At 50.5% G+C, this 22018-nt stretch overlaps 8 protein-coding genes across 8 annotated transcripts; 5 read left to right on the top strand and 3 right to left on the bottom strand.

Moving 5' to 3' along the window:
• Window positions 1-2205, bottom strand: JCM6883_007290 (uncharacterized protein; the record flags this gene model as incomplete). Its single annotated transcript, XM_076631418.1, has 2 exons — window positions 1-1288; window positions 1398-2205. Coding segments are annotated over 2 exons (2096 nt in total), but the record flags the coding sequence as incomplete, so codon positions are not given.
• A 151-nt stretch (window positions 2206-2356) lies between these two features.
• On the top strand, window positions 2357-4148 carry ALG11 (alpha-1,2-mannosyltransferase ALG11; the record flags this gene model as incomplete). The annotated part of the gene is made up of 5 exons (XM_076631417.1): window positions 2357-2526; window positions 2589-2724; window positions 2792-3063; window positions 3123-3744; window positions 3813-4148. 5 exons carry the CDS (start codon window positions 2357-2359, stop codon window positions 4146-4148), a joined length of 1536 nt encoding a protein of 511 aa, XP_076488721.1.
• A 2432-nt stretch (window positions 4149-6580) lies between these two features.
• On the top strand, window positions 6581-8794 carry RIO1 (protein kinase RIO1; the record flags this gene model as incomplete). The annotated part of the gene is made up of 4 exons (XM_076631416.1): window positions 6581-6878; window positions 6943-7708; window positions 7774-8620; window positions 8690-8794. The coding sequence occupies 4 exons, from the start codon at window positions 6581-6583 to the stop codon at window positions 8792-8794; spliced, it is 2016 nt and encodes a 671-aa protein (XP_076488720.1).
• Window positions 8795-9136: 342 nt separating this feature from the next.
• JCM6883_007287 (casein kinase II subunit beta) lies at window positions 9137-11139 on the bottom strand (the record flags this gene model as incomplete). The annotated part of the gene is made up of 5 exons (XM_076631415.1): window positions 9137-9865; window positions 9952-10178; window positions 10247-10421; window positions 10497-10804; window positions 10965-11139. 5 exons carry the CDS (start codon window positions 11137-11139, stop codon window positions 9137-9139), a joined length of 1614 nt encoding a protein of 537 aa, XP_076488719.1.
• Window positions 11140-11260: 121 nt separating this feature from the next.
• Window positions 11261-13255, top strand: JCM6883_007286 (uncharacterized protein; the record flags this gene model as incomplete). The annotated part of the gene is made up of 5 exons (XM_076631414.1): window positions 11261-11576; window positions 11673-11819; window positions 11890-12888; window positions 12968-13026; window positions 13091-13255. The coding sequence occupies 5 exons, from the start codon at window positions 11261-11263 to the stop codon at window positions 13253-13255; spliced, it is 1686 nt and encodes a 561-aa protein (XP_076488718.1).
• A 553-nt stretch (window positions 13256-13808) lies between these two features.
• On the top strand, window positions 13809-17241 carry JCM6883_007285 (uncharacterized protein; the record flags this gene model as incomplete). Its single annotated transcript, XM_076631413.1, has 3 exons — window positions 13809-14009; window positions 14114-15914; window positions 15992-17241. 3 exons carry the CDS (start codon window positions 13809-13811, stop codon window positions 17239-17241), a joined length of 3252 nt encoding a protein of 1083 aa, XP_076488717.1.
• A 271-nt stretch (window positions 17242-17512) lies between these two features.
• JCM6883_007284 (uncharacterized protein) lies at window positions 17513-19141 on the top strand (the record flags this gene model as incomplete). The annotated part of the gene is made up of 5 exons (XM_076631412.1): window positions 17513-17515; window positions 17584-17964; window positions 18026-18472; window positions 18539-18870; window positions 18943-19141. The coding sequence occupies 5 exons, from the start codon at window positions 17513-17515 to the stop codon at window positions 19139-19141; spliced, it is 1362 nt and encodes a 453-aa protein (XP_076488716.1).
• A 328-nt stretch (window positions 19142-19469) lies between these two features.
• JCM6883_007283 (uncharacterized protein) lies at window positions 19470-21359 on the bottom strand (the record flags this gene model as incomplete). Its single annotated transcript, XM_076631411.1, has 1 exon — window positions 19470-21359. The coding sequence occupies one exon, from the start codon at window positions 21357-21359 to the stop codon at window positions 19470-19472; it is 1890 nt and encodes a 629-aa protein (XP_076488715.1).
• Window positions 21360-22018: the final 659 nt, after the last annotated feature.

Here is a 22018-nt window from a genome sequence, read left to right as displayed (position 1 = left end):
AGAGGAGAAGCGAGCGGAGCGAGATGAGGTTGATTCGGCGAAGGAGATCGGTAAGAGGTGTCGTTGTTGTCGTTGTGAGAAGGAGGAGGAGTTAGATGATCGAAAGTGAGAGTAGGGGGATTGGGGAGAGGAGCAGGAGGAGCAGAAGCGCCAGCGACGAAAGAAGAATGATGTGAAGATGGTGCGTTCGAGGAAGATTGTAAAGGTCCTCTTCTACGATGTCGATATTCGTGAGTGGCTTCATGTTCCTCCTCCTCTTCATCCTCCGACGATGAGGACGAAGCAGAACTACCACTATACCCGAGATGTCGACCTGAACCGGCAGAAACGTTTCGAACCGAATTCACCCCTGCGAAACGATTATCGTCCTCTTCGTCTTCCAGATCCGAATCTTCCTCTTGATCTTCCTCGGAAGACGAAACGAATCCGTTATCTTTCAATTCTTGAAGCGTCATCGTCGAAGGTGGAACGCATCCTTCTCCTCCTCCTCCTCCTCTTCCTGCTTCGTATTGATCCGTCTCGTCTTCTCCTTCCTGAGTCGTGCGATCATCTTCATCTTCCTCATCTTCCTCGGTACTGGACCAATCTGCTGGCTGCTGTTGTTCGGCGTAAGCGACTTGAGATCGACTCGGTTCGAATCGAGATTGAGTTCGAGAATATGCCGATTCAAATTCTTGAGTCGTCGAATAATCTCCTCCGACTCGTGACGACTGTACGACTGAATGAAGATCGGAGTGTGACTGAGGAATCTGAGAAGGAAGTGAATCGATCAAATCTGCGATTGAAAAAGCTGTTTGACTCGCTGGTAGCGGAAGTGGTGGTCGAACGGTCGTATTCGACGTCGAAGCTATCGGGTTGATTACTTCTCGTTCCTCTTCTCCTACCCGTCCTACCCCGGTGTTGTCGGCAATCGCAGTCGTCGAGCGCTTCAAGAATTTCTTCTCTGCTTTCCTCTCCTCCAACCCCCTCGTCACCGCTTCTCCTACGAGACCCTGTCGAGCCAGACTCGGAGTCCTTGCCTCTGCCATTGGTGTGTTGACCAAGTTGGACGAGTAAGGTCTCGGAGTTTGAGTCGGAATCAAGGGAGGAATCGCGAGAGGAGTCAATTCTGAAGAGTGCGATTGATCGTAGAGACAAGAAGGGGTCGTGATATGTGATGAAGCGGACGAAGCGGGGGTGTGGTAGGTTGGAGTGGAAGTTGAGGTGGGAATCGAAGAGGCGAGAGGAGGGGAGAAGGAGAAGGAATCGAGAGAGGGTGCGGAGATGGTCGATTTCGGTAAGGGAACTGCTTTGACGTGAGAGGGGACGTGGTTAGTGATAGACTCGATAGTAGGAGTTGGAGAAAGAGCACTCGCGATGATTCGGAGGACTGATCGGTTCGAATAAGCTCAATAAACCATTTCCCTTTCCTGCTGCTTTCGCTCCCCCTGTTTTCCCTTCGCTTCCCGCGGCTTCGACAGACTCTTCTTCCTCTGTTGATACCCCGAACAATCCAGCACTCTGAGGAGGCCCTTTGAACGCTCTGATCGCAGCTGCCAATTGATCGTTCTCTGCCCCTCCTCCTCCTTGTAGTCCTGCTCCATTCACTTTGGTCGAGTTGACGACGAAGGTACCAATCATTACTGATGAGGTCGAAGAGGTATTCGGCGAGAGTGCGTCGGAACGAGGAGGAGGTAGACAAGTTTGTTGAAGGGATTGATCAAACTGAATCAGAGCGTTCGAAACTTCCAGTTTCCCAACCAGTTCCGGTTCCGTTTCTGAATGTAAAGAGTACGTTTGAGAGCGAGTGGGAGAAGTGAAAGAGTCTGTAATCGAGGTTGTTGATTGATCCTGATTCGCGTTGAACGCGTATCTCAAATTCGAAGGGATTCTCGGAGTCGTGAGTGGTACAGGAGGTATACTACTCCTTCTATTGACTAGCCCTGAAGGTCCTTCCTCCCGAGTTGCTGTTGAAGATTGATTCGTTGTTGTTTGGCGACGAAGGATTTTCGGAGGTGCGTGAGTTGGTGTATCGACTCCTCCCGTTCTTGAGTACCCACTCTCCTCCTGCTCTTCTTCCTCTTCTTGTTGTTCGAGGGTTGCTTCATCGTCGATTTGAGTGAGGAAATCGAGGGAAGGGAGAGCCGGAGTTGAAGGAGACAAAGAATTCGAAGAGTCGGGAGAGCTGAGGAACGTAGTCGCTGGTGAGAGTAACAGCGCTTGCATCTCACTGCATGCGATTTCTGCAGGCGGCCGGAGATTGAGGGAGGAGAAGTAGAGTATAAACAAACGAACTTCTCACTTCCACCTCTCTCCCTATCGCACTCAACCGCGTCAAGACGTGCACTCTCGATCGAGAACCCATGTACTATCGAACATGATCTCACTAGTGCTCGCGTTGATCCCTCTATCAGTTTTCCTCCTCTTCACCAAAAGTCATCATCATCGACGAATCTATCGACGACGACGACTCTATTCGCAGCTGGGTGTACGGCAAGGAGACGGTGGAAAGGCCAAGAGGGTCGTGGGGTTCTTTCATCCGTACTGGTGAGTCTCTTCTCCGCTCTCGAACGCTCTCCTCCAGCTCACTCTCTCTGGGACCCTGTTAGTAACGCTGGAGGCGGAGGCGAAAGGGTATTATGGACTGCATTAGCCTACATGCAACGGACGAGTATTGAAAACGTCTACGTAATCTACACGGGGGATCGAGGAGTTTCAAAAGAATCAATGATTGAAAAAGTTCAAGTCAGTGCTCGATCTCTTCAGCTCTCCCCCCTCGCCAAGCTGAACGGGACCTTGTCTCTGTCAATAGAGTCGATTCGGGATCACTCTTGACCCTCGATCCCTCTCCTTCGTCTTCCTCTCTCATCGTTTCCTGATCGAAGATTCAACTTGGCCTCGATTCACTCTTGCCGGTCAGAGTCTCGGTAGCGTCCTCCTCGCTCTCGAAGCTCTCTACTGGAACAGAGATGCGATCGTACCGGACGTCTGGATCGATACAATGGGGTACTCGATGACTTATCCACTCGTGAAATATCTGTATCGAATTCCGATCTTGTCGTACACTCATTACCCTACCATCTCGTTAGTCTTCCTCTCTCTGCCCACTCGGATAACTCGGACTGACCCGCTTACTGAAATAGGACGGATATGCTGGAAAGAGTTTCGAACCGAGAATCCGGACACACGAACCAATCCCTAGTTTCGCAATCCCGCATCCTAACCACCCTCAAACTCATCTACTATCGACTCTTCGCTCAAACATATCGCTGGTCACTCTCTTGTGCCGATTTGATCTGGGTCAACTCGACCTGGACTCGACTTCATATCGAAAAACTCCTCTCCTCTTCTTCATCCTCTGCTCCTCCAGTTCAGCTACTCTACCCTCCGTGCGATACGACGTCCCTCTCTCCTCTACCCCTGTCTTCCCCTCCTCGAAACCCATTCCAGATCCTCTCGTTGAGTCAATTCAGACCCGAGAAAGAACATTCCCTCCAACTCGAGACCCTCTCCCAGCTCTTCTCTCTCTTACCATCCTATCGCTCGAAAGTCCGACTCATTCTCGCTGGAAGTGTCCGAAACGAAGGGGACGAATCTCGAGTGAAAACTCTACGAGAACTAGCGAAGAAACTTAGAATTGAGCAAGAAGTAGAGTTCCGGATCAACAAGGATTGGAACGAGTTGAGAGGGTTGTTGGGAAGTAGTGGAGTGGGTTTACATACCATGTTTGATGAACATTTTGGGATCACTCTCGTCGAATTCCAGGTCAGCACGAATTTTCTCTTCAGTTCACTGCGACACGAGCTGACGCGAATTCTAGTTGACGTAATCAGGCAGCAGGTCTGATCCCTCTAGCTCATGCATCAGCAGGTCCTCTACTCGATATCCTCGTTCCCTATCCTCCCGCTTCTTCCTCATCGACATCTCCCCCAGGTCCAACAGGCTACCTGGCCTCCTCTGACTCGAAAGCAAAACTACCTTCAGCATTTGCGAAAGAACTCGATAAGATCCTGAGATTGAGTGAGGAGGAACAGATGAAGATTCGAGAGCGGGCAAGGGAGAACGCGAAAGAGAGGTTTGGGACGACGGTGTTTGAGGATGGTTGGGGGGAGGGATGGAGGGGACTGATGCGGGACGAGAGCGAGGGGAGCAAGGGACGGGTGAGATAGAAGAGAATGTTGTATTTTCTGCGAACGAGTGAGTTTGCGAATTTTTCGATATCGACGAGAAACGAGAACTTGCAACGGCCATGACAACGCTTCAGGCTCTCTTGCTGTAGGCTTTCGATCAGGCTCAGAGAGACAGCGGACAGAACAGTGAAAATTCACCCAGAGATCGCAACTTCAACTAAGCTTCTACATGATCCCCCTTACAACCGCGCTTCAACATTCTCGTATACCCCACCTCTCCAAAGCCGAGTCGCTGCTGAGGACTTCGACGATCAAGTACCGGATTAGAGAAGACAGGAAGACACAGAACCTTTCGAATTCAACCTCGAGGTTCTTTCGCCTCCTGTCATCTCTAGTCTTGCACTCAGCCATCGAAGTTTCCAGCAACCACTTCATACTCCGAGAGCCCCGAGGATCCTTGGTCGAGTCGAATTGAGCATTGACTCCTTGTTCAAAGGAGCTGAAAGAGATAGGTTCAGAGTCCTCAACGCCTCGCACTGGTGGAGACCGTTCTCAGACATGTGCTCCCTGAGGAGTCAATCCTTGAGTTGCGGTCCGACCGGTGCGAATACATCGGGGACCCCGTACCTAGTTCGACCAATTCCTCCTCCCGAGCGAGTCGGAGAGCTAAACGAGATAGGTTCTTCGCTCGAGTGAGGTCCCGCCATACGACGTCTTGACCGAAGGCAAGCCTAAGATGGACTGATCCTTCTGAAGAGATCGTCGTAAAGCGGGACGACGTTCGACGCGAGAAACCTATTTCGCTTACCTCTCTCGATAGCGAGTCGAATTCGAGGTCGAGATCGGGGGAGTGAGAGGGCGGGAAGATAGGGAGCTAAGAGAGATAGGTGAACCAACAAGAAGGACTCGCTTCGCAACCGGGACGGCCGACAACGAGGTCTTTGCGTTGAAAGCAAAGCTCGTTATGAGCACGCCCAGTGCGAAGCGACTTCTTCGTTGCGATTCACCTATTTCGCTTAACTCCCTCCATGATGAGAGCTGGACGATGTCGGACGCGAAAGGAACGGGAAAGTGGCTCGATCGAGGGCTTGCTGCTGACAAAAGGGCGAAAGAATCAGCTCGATTTCCGAAAACACTCCTTAGAAGAAAGCTCTGCACGGACGATAGACAACTCCACCAGTCGTTCACTGACTCGCAGAAGGATGAAGAATAAGCGAAGGTCCACAGCTGAGGAAAAGGGAGAGATCGAAGTCAGAGAGGAGGGAACTTACGTCTTTGAACCTCCGACTTCCCCTCGAGGTCACGGCCAAACCTTCCACCTTCCACCTTCACCTTCGTGCTGACAGACTGAAGTCGGTAGATGTCGAGGATGGAGTCGAGTTGGTTTGTAAAGGAGCTGAATGAATGCGAAACCGTCGTCGCTGCACGAACCCCGTTCATAGCCCATCTTCTCAAGTGTACTGACTCGTACAAACCAAAAGAAAGGCTACGACTGAGTCCCGTGGAGGCGAGTATGCTTCGCAAAGCCGAGCCCCATTTCATCCGACTCCTTCGCTTCGAGAGTTGGACAGGATAGGTGAATCGATGTTGGGAACCCGTTCGGGGTGCGATGCCTACGGCAAGTCTGGCCCAACTACAGGGCAACCAGAAGACTTCTCGTACCATCTCAGCCCGAACCGGTACACAACATCCCTTCACCTATTTTGCCCAATTTTCAACCACGACGAAGCGGAAGTCGAATTGGCGAGGGGAGAGGGTAGATGGGAGCTAAGAGAGACAGGTGCTATCCCCAACGGTCCCGCTGCGAGACGATCCGGTCAAAGAGGTTCGAGCATTTTCGGAAAGAACGCTGCGAGACCTCGTTGATCCCCAGGACCCCGGAGCGGGAACTGGGGGAAATTGATACCTGTTTCTCTTAACTCCTCGGCAGATCGAAGGGGAAGGGTCGATGAAGAAAGTGATGAATCAAGAGACAAGAGACGTTCGAGAGGCTCGCGCTTTTTGTATGGGAATCCACCGCGGAGTGCGACCGGAGTTCCGGCGTGGTGACGCTCGAACGTCTACAAGGAGAGGCTCGGCTCTTCAGACGAGAGCGTCGCCAGCGCCAGAGTGCGTTATGGAGTGAGTGAAACGGCGTAGAAGAGAGGGAAAGGAAGCTAGAAACACGTTAGCGGATCATATAGGCAATTGGTTGTAGCACGTGCACGAGACGCCCCTATGGCTCAGTGGCAGAGCGTTCGCCTAGTAAGCGAAAGGTCCATAGTTCGATCCTGTGTGGGGGCAAAACAATATCTTTTTTTCGTCCTCACCGTCTTCTTTTCGCAATTCACCAGCGAGATCTTGTTTTTGTTCGTTTCCAAGAGTAGGCTCGTACGGAGTAGAAGCATCGTTTGTCAACCTTCGAGGTTTTTGCTTGGAGAGGCGATCAAAAAGTTTCTTGATTTCTGATCTCTCATCAACCACTACTCACGATGCAATTCGAAGACGCCCCTGAAGAAGACTACACCGCGCCGCAACTACCTCGGCACCATTCCCGAATAGACGACGACTCAGCAGCCTCCGAACTCCCCCTCGAAACTTTTCATCAACCAACAGCAGCAGCAACTCTTACTCCTTCGAACCCTCCAGTAGAGCCTGAGGGAGAGGAAGAGTATGATAGTGAAGAGTATTATTATTCGGAAGATGACGAGGAAGAGGAGGAGGAGAGGTATGGATTGGAAGATGGATTGAGAGAGGTTATGGATCAAGATTGGGCGGATGCTTCGGGAGGTACGTTCCTTAATCACTCTCATACACTCTCTGAACGGGCTGACGAGAGAGAGTTGATGATCAGACTTTACGAAACGATATAATCGAATGAAACAGCAAGTCGTCGCGACTCGTTCTCCTCTCGCAGCACTACCTGGATCACCAGCTACCGCAGCTTCGACATCGAATTCGAGACAACCTTCGGCGGCGGTTTTACCCGCTTTGAATCGATCGAGGCGACAACAACCAAATTCGAATCTTCCTCAAACTGCTCAAAACACTGCCGCGAACTCTGCTGGAGGAGCTCAACAACACCACGGGAACAAAGTCACGGACCAACTGAATCAACTCCAACATCGATTCGCGAATCGCTTACAACTCGAACCCTTGCATTCTCAAGGAACCGCAACTCGAAAAGGAGGATCCGAAAAAATTCTCGTCAAAGACAAATCCGATCGCGCAACGAACGAACAAGTACTCGATCCTCGAACTCGACTAATCATCTTCAAGATGCTGGGAAGAGGTTTAATCGAACGAGTTGATGGATGTGTCAGTACTGGGAAAGAAGCGAACGTTTATCATGCAGTTTCCCCCGAAGGGAAACACTTAGCGTTGAAGATTTACAAGACTTCGATTCTTGTGTTCAAGGATCGAGATAGGTACGTTACGGGAGAGTTTAGGTTCAAGAATGGATACGCGAGGAGTAATCCGAGGAAAATGGTGAGGTTGTGGGCTGAGAAGGAGTTGAGGAATTTGAGGAGGATGAGAACGGCTGGATTGAGGGTTCCGGAAGCGATCGAAGTGAGGGAGAACGTATTAGTGATGGATTTCATTCAAGAGGATGAATGGCAGTTAGTTCTCTCTCTCCCTTTTTCTCTCTACCTCCAAACCTTCGCTCACCCCATTCTGTATGCAGAGCTTCCCCTCGCTTGAAAGATGCCTCCATTCGCCCCTCTCTCATGCCCTCCCTCTACATCGAGATCCTCCAAATCCTCCGAATCCTCTTCCACCGTTGTCGACTAGTTCACGCCGATTTCTCGGAATACAATATCCTCTACCACGATTCCCATCTCTGGATCATCGACGTCTCTCAATCGATCGAACAAGAACACCCTGCCGCGTTCGATTTCCTTCGTGCTGACCTCAAGAACGCAGAGGAATGGTTCAGTAGGAGAGGAGTTTTGACTTTGGGAGTGAGGAAAACTTTTGGGTTTGTTACTGGGGATAGTTGGATCAAGGATAGGGAAGAGACGGATGAGGATGTCAAGATCGAAATCGAACGATTATTGGCTCAACACGAAGCGGAATTAGAAACCCAACATGAAGAACAAGGAGACGAGGAACCTTCTCGATTGGAGGAAACCGTAGGAGATATCGCACAAGCTCAAGCGAAAGAATTACAACAAGCCTCGACGAATCAGAATCAGAAGAAGAACAAGACGAATCATCGAACGACGACAGAATCAGACGAAGCCGTTTTCGCTCAATCTTATATTCCTCGAGCACTGGACGACGTTTACGATGCCGAGAGAGATGTACAGAGGGTTTTGAGGGGTGAAGGAGGGGATTTGATTTATGCTGATATTACCGGAGTTGCGAAAATTCACGGTCAGGAAGGAGAACGTCACGAGGACGAGGATGGTAGCGGAAGCGAGGACGAGGGAGACAGCGAGGACGACGACGAGGAGGAGAGTGGGGAAGAAGGAGAAGGCGAGGAGAGGAGACCGAGAGGGAAGAAACATGAAGATAAGGAAGAGAAAAAGGTAAGCTAAAACTCTCTCGTCCTTGTTTTCGAGTGGTCACTTGCTGATGGGTGCGATTCATGAATGTAGAAACGTCGACAAGAAGTGAAAGAGAAAGCAAGGGAGAAGAGGGCAACGAAAATGAGTAAAGCGGAGAAAGCGAGACGGATGAAGAAATCGAGTGGGAAACGTTAAATCGACACGCCTCTACGCTTTCTCCCAAGTGCCTTGATTTATCCTCTTCGTTTTCGCATATCTCGCACCCCCAGACTCTTCTGCCCCGTCGACTTTTTTCGTTCCTTCTCGCATATTTCCGATAGACTGTTGTAACCGCTCTCTTGCGTTTCTCTCTCAGTTTCTCTCTCGCTCGTAACTCGATCGTGGAGAGCAGTCAAAACATATCATCTAGTAGACCTATTGCAGGCAAAGAGCAATCACAATCTCGCAGAAGAACACACTAAAACTACAAACACAAACTCTGCGAGAAACCTTCAATCCCCTCCTCCTCAATCCTTCCCCTCCTAGTGCGATGATCAATTAGACTGCAGTCCCAATCCTCGATTGAGATTGTTTCTCAATCCTATGCACAACAGGTCTCGGTAACTTTGGTAATTCAAACTCAAACTCCTTCGTCCCATTCCCATTCTGCGAGTTTGCGAACGCAAGATGTTTTTGAATCGATGCGGCGAGTGCGAACGAGGCTCGAGTTGCTGGATCCTCCACCTCGTTGTTCGTAGGGATTACTGCTGTTGTTGATGCGTTGGAGTGGGAGGAAGTGAGAGTGGAAGAGGAAGGGGCGAAAGAAGAAAGTCTAGGAGGAGGTGAAGGGAGTTTCGTCGTCGAGAACTGAGGAGTAGTTGCTGAAGGGGAAGGGGAAACGGATTGTTGTCGAAGAAGTTGAGAGTTGGAGTTGGAGTTTGGATTCGAGGAAGAAGGAGAAGGTAGAGGTTTAATAGCTCGATCAGTTCGTCTAGGTAACGTCGTCAAATCCACCATATTCGTCGTCTCCCTCTCGTTCAATTTCAATCCCGTCACTTCTCCAACTAACCCTTCTTGCGCTCCGGCTCCTCCTCCTCCAGTCGTAGCGGCGGTGTTGGGAGCAGGGGCGGTTTGTTCCTCTTCTTCTTCCTCTTCATCATCGTCTTCTTCGTCCAGGTCTTCATCGAACAAATCTCCTTTCTCTCCACTTCCACCGGGACCTCCTGAGCCGGGGAGGACGGGTCGTACAGCGTTTTCTTCCCAATCTAATTCTCCCTCCGTACGAGGCTGCACTCAGTCAAGTCAACCAATTAGTCAGTTCCCTCCTCTCCCAGCTCTCAGAGAGAGAGTGTGTGTGATGTTGTGTAACTTACTCTCATTCTCATCCATTGCATCCTCGGACCACTCCTCGCCTTCTCACTAACCTTGAATCCATAAATCCTCGGAACGTAAACTTTGTTCAAACTCGTCAATGGCGTCGTTGCTTGTCTCTCTCCACCATCTGGGATCGTATGAGGATCGGGGGAGGGGGTTGGGAGGGAAGAGGGAGGTGGGAAAGTTTGGAACAGGAGGTGAGGGAACGTCGTTCCGAAGAAAGCTCCTACGATCAACTCCCGCGTCAGACAAGGGAGGAGATGGGAGAAGAGAGAGATGGGAAATGGGACTGACCGTCAACCCCTTGGAAGCGAGAGCTAGGAGGGACATACATATCGAGACAGGAAGAACAGAATAATTTGACGGTATCGACTCCGGGTAAATCCGAACGACCACATGGGACTAGTTTCGTTTGAGAGCAATAGACTCGGGGACAGGTACCGAAATGGTTCGCTTCGAATTTAGCGTACTACAAGCACACTCACTCTTTCATTCGTCAGTTTTCGTCGAAAGAAAGGGAGAGAGAATGGGAGTGAAGACTGACCATTTGTTGTAACCCTTGTCTAGTAATGATATACCGTTGATGAATCAATCCATACAACAATTCCGCCGAACTCTCAACGATTGAAACGTCTGGAACTCTATGAGCTTCATCTTCTTCCGGTTCGACATCCAAAACCATCTCCATCGCTTCCTTGTAAAACGGGACCAAGGAAGCCAACCCGGTGAGGTTGAAATCGTCCTCGATGAAGTCTTCGGCGACGTCGCAGAAGTATTCGTGTCCGGGGAGGGAACAGAACCAGTTGATCCACGTTAAAGTGTCGGTTTCGGTAGAGGGAGAGGAAGAGGATTCTATCGATAAGTGTCATTCGTGAGCAGGGTCAGCTATGAACTACACTGTCCTCATCTGTCTCCCTCGTCAAGGAGAGAGAGGAGAGGAGCGAGATTCGAGGAAGAAGGGAAACGCGTTCCTCCTCCCGGTCTCCTGCCTGAACGAGAGGGTAGTACTCACCGTAGATCTCTTCATCATGTTCTTCTTCCTCTTCTTCGAGTTCCTCATCGTGCATCTCGTTGTTTCCCAATTGATCTCCCACGACTTGTTCGCTCGTTCCTCCTCCTCCTTCTGCCGCGTTCGATCCTGCTTGTTCTTCTCCTACTACGTTCGAGTGTTCTTCATTCTCTGCCATATTCGATCTGGGTTCCGTCGTGTGAGAGAGAGAGATGTAAGAGATGAGGAAGAGTCTGTCGATTCTCTCGCGTTCCTCTCTCTCTCCTGCACTCTCACTCGTCCAACGCTGTTTCTCGTCAATGGCGACCAACACTCCAGTAGATCCCGGTCCAACGATCCACTGGTCCCGCACTCCATCCTACACTCATTCCCTCCTCTCTCTCCTCACTCCCACTTCTTCCATCCACCTCTTCTCGAGCTCGAAAGCTTCGCGACCTCAACGTCAAACGATCCTCGCCGAGATTACGCCGAGGGTGTTCACGTCGGGAGGAGATTCGTCGAGGGAAAAGAAACAGAAGGATTCGATTTCGAGGAGAGTGAATCAACTTTCAACGGAATATAAAGATGGAGTGAGTCTATTGAAACAGGATCCGTACAATGTTCAGACGACATTATGTAAGCTATTTGTTTTTGTCTCTCGAGGAAATAGGCAACGTTTTTGGAAAAACTAACGCAAGTTTTCGGTTTTTTTTTTTGGCGACGACACGACAGATCAATTGAGATCGAATCACCCGTATTGGGATCAGTTGAGGAGGTTATTGAAGGATCATCCAGAGATGCCTAGGTGGGATGAAGATGAAGATGGTTTGAAACCGGAGAACGAAGGAGAAGAACGAGACGAAGAAAGAGCTATGCAAGGTCAGTTCTCAATTTTTCCTCTTTCTCAACATTTCGTAAGGTTTGAGCTGATGGAGAGGGAGAGGATTAGGCGTACATTATCATTCGAACGAAGATCAACAGCAACAGCAAGCACAACCTTATCAACCCGTCGCAGGTCCTTCGAATCATCGAAACCAACCCCCCTTCGCAAATCCGAATCAGAATCCTCAACCACTTCCTTCAGTCAACAACCAGAACGCTCTAACCGAATCGAGGGACGAACAAAAACAACGAATGTTGGCAAGAATCGTCGAATTAAGAGCCGCGCGAGAACAAGAACGATTACGAGGTCTGGTAGAGGCAGATGAGAGAGAAGCGAGAAGGGTCGAACAGTTGGTCAGGGAAGGAGAAGAAGAATATCGAAGAGACGAGGAAAGAAGGGTTGAACAGTTGAGGAGATTGAGGGAAAGAGAAAGAGAAGAAGTGAATCGAAGGAACAACCACGAGAACAACGACGATCAGCGACGTGATTCAGTATCGAGAAGAAGAAGTGCTTCACCCCCAATGCCAATGAATCGACAAAGAAACGAACCAGGAACGGGAGCGGCGGATCATCATCATTACGCAGAAGACGCAGATGGATACATATATGAATGGATTCATGGGAGAAAGTATCGAGTAGGGATCGATCCTAGACCTGGAGATGAACAAATTCAAGCTCAAGCGAACGAATATCCTCCTCCTCCTCTTCCTCGAGCTCGAACTCCTCCTCCTCCAGTCGTTGCTCCTGCTCCCGTCGCTCCACCACCTCAACAGCACGACGATGATGCTCTCACCTCCTGTCCAAAATGTCAATTCCCCCTCCTCTCCCTGACCCCTCTCGAATCCGAACAACACCTCCGAGACTGTTTCGATTCAGGAGGAGGACAAGGAGCTCATTTAGAAGAGTGTCCGGTGTGTGAAACGAAATTGACTGGGGAAGGATGGACGAGGGAAAAGGGGGAGAAACATGTTGATGAGTGCTGTAGAGGATTAACGGCTGCTGGAGGAGGAGGAACTGGAGGTGGAACGACGATGGGAGAGAAGAGGGGGAGGAGGGATCATGTTGGTATGTCTTTTCTTCGTACTCTCTTGATTGCGAGAAAAGGGAGGAGAAACTGACTTGAGTGGGTTGCATGGGGGAATAGTGTTCGTTTGCGATGAGAAATCGATCCCGAAAGATGATAAAACTGGAACTGCTCTCGAAGTCCGTCCCTTTTTCTCTGTTCCTCTCTCTCGAAAAGAAAACTGACTCCTTTCGAACTCGATAGTGTTCATTCTGTCTGGACGAATTCTCGCCCGACACTTCACTCGCCCGACTGAGTTGTTATTGTATCTACCACGAAGAATGCGTCAAAGAGTATTGGACTCAACCGGGGAAATTTTGTCCGTTGCATAGGGATTTGGATGGGGTTACAGAGGTCGAAATGAATTAATCCGGTCGGGGTAGAGCGACTTGGGGACGGGAAGAAGGGGGACGGTGAGGGAACGATTTCGGGGGCAAGCTGGGAGGATGGAAGAAGGAAGAGAGGAGAGAGGAGAAGGAGGAAAAGAAGATGGATTCTCGACCGTTTTGGAACAACGAAAATTCGATTCATTAGAGCCCTCCAAGAGCTTCCCTTCGATTCTCCCTGGACCACATACCTCAAGTACAGTACTACACTATACTCTCATCGTATACCCAACCTCATTCTCATCTCGTTCTCTCCATCTTGGCACCGACTCGTTTGATACTTTTCGCAAGTTTTCGTTTTGCGTTTTTTCCTCTTTCTCGCTTTGTGTTTCGCTTTTGCTTTTCCATTTCTCTCTTTCGATTTTGTTTGATTGTCTTTAATTTCGCAATTCCAGCAGCTCTTTCCTACATACGAGTCCTTTACTTTAGGATTTAGAGTTGCCCTTCTCTGCCCCCGCAAAGACTTGATTGAATTTGAGTTTTCTAGCTTTCTCTCTCTCTCTCTCTTCTTCACCTCATCCCACCTCGACCCGCCCATGATGGGTACTTCGACAACAACAGATAACCATGCGGACGAACTCGTGACGTTCTATTCGGGGGATCTCAACGTGACGATTTCGGGACACATCATTTCTCGACCCTCATCAAGCTCTGAGGAACGTGGACCGAGTGAGTCGGCGGCATCAGCGGAAGGGATCGTATTCAGATTAATCGATGGAGCTGAAGCAGTACAGATCGTGAGTTGTAGTCATTCGTTCCCCCTCTTTCGTGCCGACCGATATCGTCATTTCTCGCGGGACTGAGGTCAACTAGACGCTAACTCAAGTTGGGATGGGAGTAGAAACATGCTCAATTGGTAACGATTTCTACTCGACCTGAATCACAAACGTTGAGATCGATCAATACTGGAGAATCTCTCTTCACTCTCGAAACTCCTCTCCTCCCACCTCCTCCTCGAGCGACTCAAGCCGCCGACGACGAAGACGCAGAAGATGACGACGAATCAGAACAATCGAGTTCGAAAGAACGAAGGATAGTGACTCTCCATTCCGGAATGATCTCTTCAAATTCCCCCAATTTCTCGATTCCCTCTCTCGAATCCTCTCCCTTATTCTCCCAAACTTTCAACATTCTAATCGATTCCCCTACGTTCCCACCTCCTCATTTCGACCCTTCCTCGATCGCACCTCCTACTCCATCCTTCCGTCCCGTCGATCCAAACAATCCTACATCTTCATCTTCTACTTCAAATTTCCTCAATTCTCCTACCTTACAACGAGCTCTCCTCTCCCCTTTGTTGTCGCCGCAAAGGAGAGCGGCGAGTCAAGGGAGTGATATGTCTGTACCACCTCTATCTCTGGGGTTATCGAGAACTTCTAGGAGTTCATTCTCGGCTGCCGCTGGAGATTCTAGTCGTTCAGGAGGAGGAGGTCTACTAAGTCGACCTGCCGGCTCATCATCTTCGAGTGCCCTACAACCTTCTGGTTTATTAGCCCTCATTCCTTCCCTCGTTCCAGCTCAACAACCTACAACAGGAGGAGCGAATTCAACCTCTTCTCCACTCGTTTCCGCTTCAACCATCCCTCAAACCCCCCCTGTCTCCGCTACTTCGACTTCTAGCGATCCACATTCCCTCGCATCGAGTCTGACACAATCGATCTCCACCTCTGCAAAGAAAACGGCGGATCAAATCCTCTCTTTACGTCGTTCTCACGACTCGTTCGTCAGACGCGCGAAAGCAGAACTAGAAGTCCTTGAAGCGAGAATAGAGAACGTTCGGAATGGGGGAATGAGCGGAGGTGGAATGGTTGGTGGAGGAGGGGTGGTGAGGGGTTTCGGAGTACCCGTTATTGTGAGAAAAGAGAGGGAACGAGAACAAGAGGAGAGGGGGAGAAGTGAAAGTAGGGAAAGGGAGAGAGGGAGGAGTTTAGGAAGAGGGAGCTTGGAGAGACGTAGTCCTTTAGGAACAGGAGGAGGAGGGAGGGAATCACCTTCGACTACGAGGAATCGAGGACCAACGACGACGGGTTCGAGAGATCGAGATAGAGATAGGGATCGGGATCGAGATGAGGATGTCAGTAGTAAATTGAGGGAACTGGATCAGAAGGAAGAAGACGAGAGGGGGAGAAGTAGGAGTCGACAAAGAAGAAGAGACGACCCGACGACGGTTCCTAGGAGTCAGAGTCGGACGAAGAAGATCGCGGAGGCTACGGAGGCGGCTGCGTTAGGAGCTAAAGAGAGGGAAAGAAGAGGAGGAGCAGGAGGGGAGACGGGAAGTAGCGAGAGGGAAAGAGGGGAGAGTGAGAGAGATATTCCCGCGACTTTGGCCGATGGAGATGATGATGACGACGACGAGGAAGATGATGCAGGACAAGAGGAGGAAGGGAGAAGAGGTCGTTCTTCGAGTAGATCGTCATTGAGATCTCCGAATGGAGGATCTGGAACGAGTGCGACGACGGGAAGGACAACTCCGAGTTTCATTCCGACTTTGACGAAAGAAAAGGGATTGGTTGCGATTCCGGAATCGGAGGAATTGTCTTTACCTCCTAGTGAATCTAGTCGGGCAGCAAGTCCAGAGATCAACGGAACGGGAGGGAAGGGTCGACAGAGAACGATCACGACTGAATCTGAACGAGAAGAAGGTATGTTGAGTCTCGAGCTCATTTCCCCAGTTTTCTTCGAATACTCGCTGACTCTCTTCTTACGTGGGTACGTTAAGATGCACCATTCGAAATGGATGAAGATGTCGATATCGATTTCCTCGAACTGTCTTCTTCTTCTTACACCTCATCTCGTCCAATTTTCCAACAACAACCTCCCGATTTCGCCGCTTTCGACTCTTCAACTTCGATCGATTCGATTCGTTCTCCTAAAGCACTTCAACCCACCAGTACTACCAGCTCGACCTTCCGACCCGGATCAGTTCAACGAGCTTCATCCCTTTCTGCTTCTTACGCCGCTCTCCTCTCTTCAACCTCGCAGCAGAACTCGAATAATCAACGTCCAATTTCTCCCCTCGAACCCGAATCCTCCTCGTCTACGTCGATCTCACGAGATAAGCCGATGACGACCTCGGTGAGAGAAGATGTAGCGATTCGCGAACTCGTCGGAGGAGGAGGAGATCAAACGGCACCGAACCCTGCGGATGTCAGGAAAGGGGAACAAAAAATTCGAGATGTACTCGCTATCGACGTTCCCTCTCATCGTCGAGCTCTACCTCGGAAGAATCAAACTTCTGAAGCTACTCCCGTTACTCCCTCCGACGACGATGACGAACCGCACGAGGAGGAGGAAGAAGAACGAGAGGATCAAGTTAGGAATCTCGACGACAAGTTTCAAGTTGGATCTTTACCGATTCCGTTTACGACGAATCGACCTTCTACTAGAGCGATGTCATCTTGGAGACCTGATCCTGAACGGGAATGGGCTTTAGAGAGGGAGAAACGTGGAACTGGAACAGCGGGAACGAAAGGAGGAGGAGGAGCTTCGTGGATTCCTTCCTCTGCCGCCGAACCGAAGAACGCTGAACAATCTTCCTCGACCTCGACACCTCGAGCAGCTGAGTCAACACAGGAAAGGAGGGAGACGAGACCGGGACCGGTACCGTTGGAGATCGGAGGAGGTTCGACTTCTTCTTCTTCACAAGGTCAAAATCAATCGCAACGAGGAGGAGGAGGAGGAGTTTCGTCTTCACTCGCTCAATCACTCAGGAACGCTCCTTCTGGATCATTCTCTTCCCGTGCTTCTCGAGAACAAGGAGGAGGAGGAGCGTCGACCGCAAGTGAACAACTTCACATCCCAAAAGAAGAAGATGAAACTTCTCTCGCGAACGAGGGAGAGGATAGAGAGGAAGAAGAAGAGGAAGAGGAGGAGGAGGATGGAGTATTCTTACCGCCTCATTTAGTCGCGGAAAGGAGAGGGGGGAGGAAAGATGAACAGTATTTGAGCAGAAGTGTTTCCCGTTCTTGAAGAAAAAGTATCCTACCTAGTTTCAGTTAGCAGTTTGTTTAGCAGTTCCCTCCTTCCTTTCGATCAAGTCGTTGTATTGTATTGTATGAGAAGCAAATTGAATGCAAACCACACACATCTCCAACTTACCGAGATTTGCGAGACAAGAGCGAGTCACCTGAGCGAACTTTGTCTCAGTTTGCTCCCTCGCTCTTTCCCTTTCCTTTCAGCTGACTTTCCCCTCTTCTCTCTTCTCTTCCCTTCTCTTCACCTCAGATCTCTTCTCGCAGACATGGTGAGCGATGGTCTCTTACGATCCTCTCATTGGTTAGTACAGCAACTTGACCGCAAAGTCGCTCACAGGACTTCCTCACCCAACCTTTCTCCCCCCCTCGCCCTTCTCCTCCTCAATCAGTCCCTCCTGCTCCGACGACCCCGAAGCTCTCTGACGATATGTCTGTCCTGACGGCTTCTACTAGTTCCACCTCTGATTCCGCTCGAATTGACTCTCAAAACGCCGCATTCGAACAACTTCGTACCGTCCCTCCTCCTCCTCCTTCCGGACCTGGACAAGACAGGACGATTGAAGTACCATCGACGAAGAAAGGGGACTGGAAGGCGTATGGAAGAGTTGAAGGAAGGGTCGTGTTATGGGAAAAAGGAACTTTGAAAGAAAAGAAAGATCAATCCGAGGAAGCTAGGAAGGAACAATGGAGTGTGTATGGGACTCTTTGGTACACCAAGGTGTGTCTTCACTACATTGACTTAGGCTGGCAGAAAAGCCTAACGTGTCGTTGAAGCACAGCGCTCGGAAGTTTTACTCGTTCTCGATCAATCGGTACCTCCGAAAGAAATTCCTCGAACGCACGATAACGAAGAAGGAGGACATTCATTCGGTCATCGATTATCACTCTCAAAGCTCAGGTCGACCTCTCCTACGAATACGAAGAACGAACTTCGACGATCTTCAACTCAAGAAGATCTCGATTCGAACGAAGATTCCTCGCCAGGATTCTTCGCGAAAGTTCTCGATGCGGTCCGACCAGGTCGAAAAGAACGTAGAACTTCGACGACTTCGGCTTCGAGTCGTTCCCGTTCTCGACCTCGCAACGAAGAATCAACGACGACGGATCAAGCTCAACCCGACTCGACTCATGCGGTCGAAGCACTCGCTCGTGCGACTGTACAACTCACGTTCGTAGACCCTTCGTCGTCGTCTCCAAGCGCCGCTTCTCCCCTCCCACTCTACAAAGTGAGCTCTATTTTCCCTCTCTCCCGGCAAACTCTCTCGCTGATCCTCCTCGCTCGCGTTGAGTAGGGTCACCCCGTCTCAGCACTCCTCATCCCCTCTCCATCTCACATCCAATCCCTCCGTTTCTACCCTCAACGTCCAATCTCCTCTTCCGCCTCTTCGGCTTCTCCTTTCTCCTTCCCTTTCTCAACGAAATCTTCCCAACAGCCTCTTTCCTCTCCTCCGGCTTCCCCAACCGCCACGACTTCAACGAATGAGTCAATCCCGATCGAACCTCCCGTCGTAGAGATCGATGTACTTGATCCATCCTTTTCAGGCGGAGGAGGAACTAACGACGACGAAGGAAAGCAGAGAGAAGCTACGATCGGATTCTCGTTCGTCGAGCTCCTTTGTGCGACGTGAGCCGAGGCCCTCTCCACCATCACTTCTCTCGATATGGAGCTGACGGTAGATCGTTCTCCGGTTCACAGTGAAGCGGAAGATTTCCATAAAATCCTCGAACAAGCGATGAAGCATTCGGATTTGGAGGAACCTTGGGCAGTTGGGATTGGAGAGGAAACGATTCATAGAACGGTTTCGAAATCGTTGGAGACGGGAAAAGAAAAGGAAAAAGAGAAGGAGAGGGAAAAGGAAGGGGGAAGGAGGAAATCGTTCAGTTTAATGGGATAGAGCGAGAAACGAGATGAGCTGGGTTCTGGTTTCCGGATTTTTGTTGTCTGTTTGAGAAGATTGATTTGCTTGTGAAGCCTGTGGACTCGTGGGTTGTCGTGATTGATTTTGTACTCGCTGAATTCTCTCTGCAGAATCAGAAGTTGTTCGAAATCGAGGGTCTTTTTGCACAGAACGATGAGAGTTCAATATCCAGTTATACTACGACACAAATCACTGTCCAATAGAGAAAGAGCAGCTAGAATATGAGAGGGAGAAAACAACAGACAAATCGAAACAGACTATATGAAACTATCCGGAACCAGCACAGCAACGACGACGAAAGGGTCTATTTTTCCTGTTCCTTAGTTTTCCTCCCCGACACCGACGGCGAATGGGGTAAACTCCAAGCTGCGGGAGGTCTAACACCTTTCACGAGTGGTTCTGAGACGAGTAGAGACATTCGTTTCGATCTACGTTTCTCTTTCTCTCTGTCTTTCGGATCGATGGAGTGAGTCGATGAGGAATGAGGAAAGGAGGGAGGTCGACGGGGAGACGAGAACGGGTCGTCGTAGTTGGAGATAGGATTGGGAGCGGGAGGGGGAGGAGGAACGACGACGAGATTGCGAGGAGGGAGGTTGGGGAGAATTGGAGTCGAGGAGGAACGCTGAGGCGCTTGTGGTGTCGCACGAGGCGCTGTGGGAATCGGTGAGGGGGCTGGACGCAATGGTGAGGCGAGAGGTGAAGCGAGAGGGGCGAAGATCGGCGCGGGACGAGGAGGCGACTGATAAAAAGGCATTGAAGTCGGAATCGGAGTTGGAGCGAATCCTCTCGTTGGAGAAGCGATCCAAGTCGGTGGCAAGAACTGCCTCGAGGAAGAATGAGGAATAGATTCGAATGGGATTTTCGAGGAACGACGAGATTCTTTCGGTTTCGATTTTGAAGGAGGAGGTTTTCGAGCTTCGATTTTCGAATGCATCAATTCGCTACGTCTTTTCTGATCGGCGAGTCGTTTTTGGATCTCTCTCTGTCGAGGGTCTTCCTCCTCCTCCTTCTTCTTGTTGGGATTGGGCTTGGGTCGACGTTGATCGATGATTCGTGAAGTTTCGTGGATCGGTCTCTGCTCTTCAGTTTGCGGTCTTGAGCCTGCCTGATTGTAGTAGGAGTGGGAGGTGGGAATTGAAAAGCTCGGGGGCGGGATGTAGGAAGAACGATAATAAGCGCGGCTTTCGACGATGTCGGGATTCGAAACCGGTCGATCGTGAGGCGCTCCGAACTCGTCCTGCTCCTCCAGTCGAGCTGGCATTGAAGGTTCCGGATCAATGCGAGCTAGTTCAATCGGTTCCTCCGTAAGATCCTCCATTTTGTTCGAGGGATCCGGTCGAGTCGTGAACGTCTTCGGCTCAATCGGTTCTTCAATCGAACCGTACTCCGAACCGGTCCATGCGAGGTGACTTGCGACGAAGCTGGGTCTTGACTTTGCGCGTTCGAGAAGTGGGAGTGCGGAAGGAGCAAAGTTTGGAGAATTCGACGAAGAGGAGAAGTTCGAAGTTGCTCGAGGTCGAGGTGGTCGTTTCGTTGGTTCGCAGTGATCGTCCCTCAATAGTCTCTTGACCGTTTCCCTCACATCTCGGGCTTCCAGCTCCCCCTCCGAGTGAACCTCCATAAAAACGTTCTTTCCCGCCCTTTCTACTTCCCTCGTTTCTCGCTCAGTAAGACCTCTTCCGAACTTCCCGAGTAGGTGCGAACGTGCAAGGAGCACGTCGAGTCCAGAGTCGGAGCGAAGGTAAGGCGATGTATGGATCGGTCGAGCCGAAGTGGGCGAAAGAACCGAGGCGGGAGAGGAGGAATGGGATTCGAGTCGGGAGATCGTCAACGATCGGATCCTCCTCGCTTGCGGTCCGAGAGCGTCTCGAGGTTTCGTTCGAGATGAAGCGGTTGGTAGAACGGTGGAAGGGATCGGAGTAGGTTCTTGTTCTCGATTCGCGAACGAGTCATTTCCATAATCGTCCTCCTCCTCCTCTTCGCTTCTTATCTCGTCCTCCTCTTCTCCGCTAGAGACCGTCGACGTCGAAAGCTGTCGATTCACTATATCGGTCGGAGAAGGAGCATAGTCGTCATCGTAGAGTAGGGAAGGAACGATATCTTCCGATGTGAAACCGAGTTCTTTGAGCGATTTCGAGGTGGTCTTCGGTGAGGGATCAAACTTGGATTCGTCTCCTTCGTCTTCGCTACTCATGCTTCCCCGCGAGCGATCTTGCTTCGCGTCAGGCGTCTCCTCCAGGCCGTAGTTCGGATTTGGGCTAGAAGCCGAGAAGGTGTCACAGGGCTCTCGCTTGTCGCTGCTCCTCGATACCTTTCGAAAACGAGTGAACATATCTGAGTGCTCTGTAGACGAGTTGCCGGAGTCAGTGCAGCTTGATGGGAGTGAAGGAAAGGAAGGGGAGCTTGCGTGGGAAATCCGACTAATTCAATTACCAAGGGTACGCCGAGATCGTGAGCGCCTTGCCACTCGGGTGAAGTCGATCGCTCTTTGAAATAGTTTGGCGGAGTACGTGAAGTGTAGAAGGGAGCAGAGGAGAGAAGGTGGGACGATGTTGATCGATGATTCGTTCTTCCGATCGCAGGACTTTGCGCTTCCTGCGACATACGCCCATGCAGACTACTCTTCCCGCATTGTATCCCGATACCAGATCGCCTCGGGTGAACGTTCAGCTCCTTGGCGTGAAATGACTCGCAAGAAAGGTCGACGTCAGCTAGAGAGGGGACGGGGGTTGCATCCACGCCCAGTCAGAGGTATAATAGACTCTCAGATTACAGAGAGTGTTGTAACAGACCGAATGATTCCGTAGGAGTGACACAAGAAGAGGAGAAAGAGCTTCCTTGAACTTTTCCTCC

Source organism: Sporobolomyces salmoneus (genome assembly GCF_050403485.1).
Source record: "Sporobolomyces salmoneus JCM6883 DNA, S_salmoneus_JCM6883_v1_ctg16, whole genome shotgun sequence".
Lineage (NCBI taxonomy): Eukaryota > Fungi > Basidiomycota > Microbotryomycetes > Sporidiobolales > Sporidiobolaceae > Sporobolomyces > Sporobolomyces salmoneus.
Note: the sequence above shows the minus strand (reverse complement) of the source record. Positions and strands in the feature narration are given on the sequence as shown.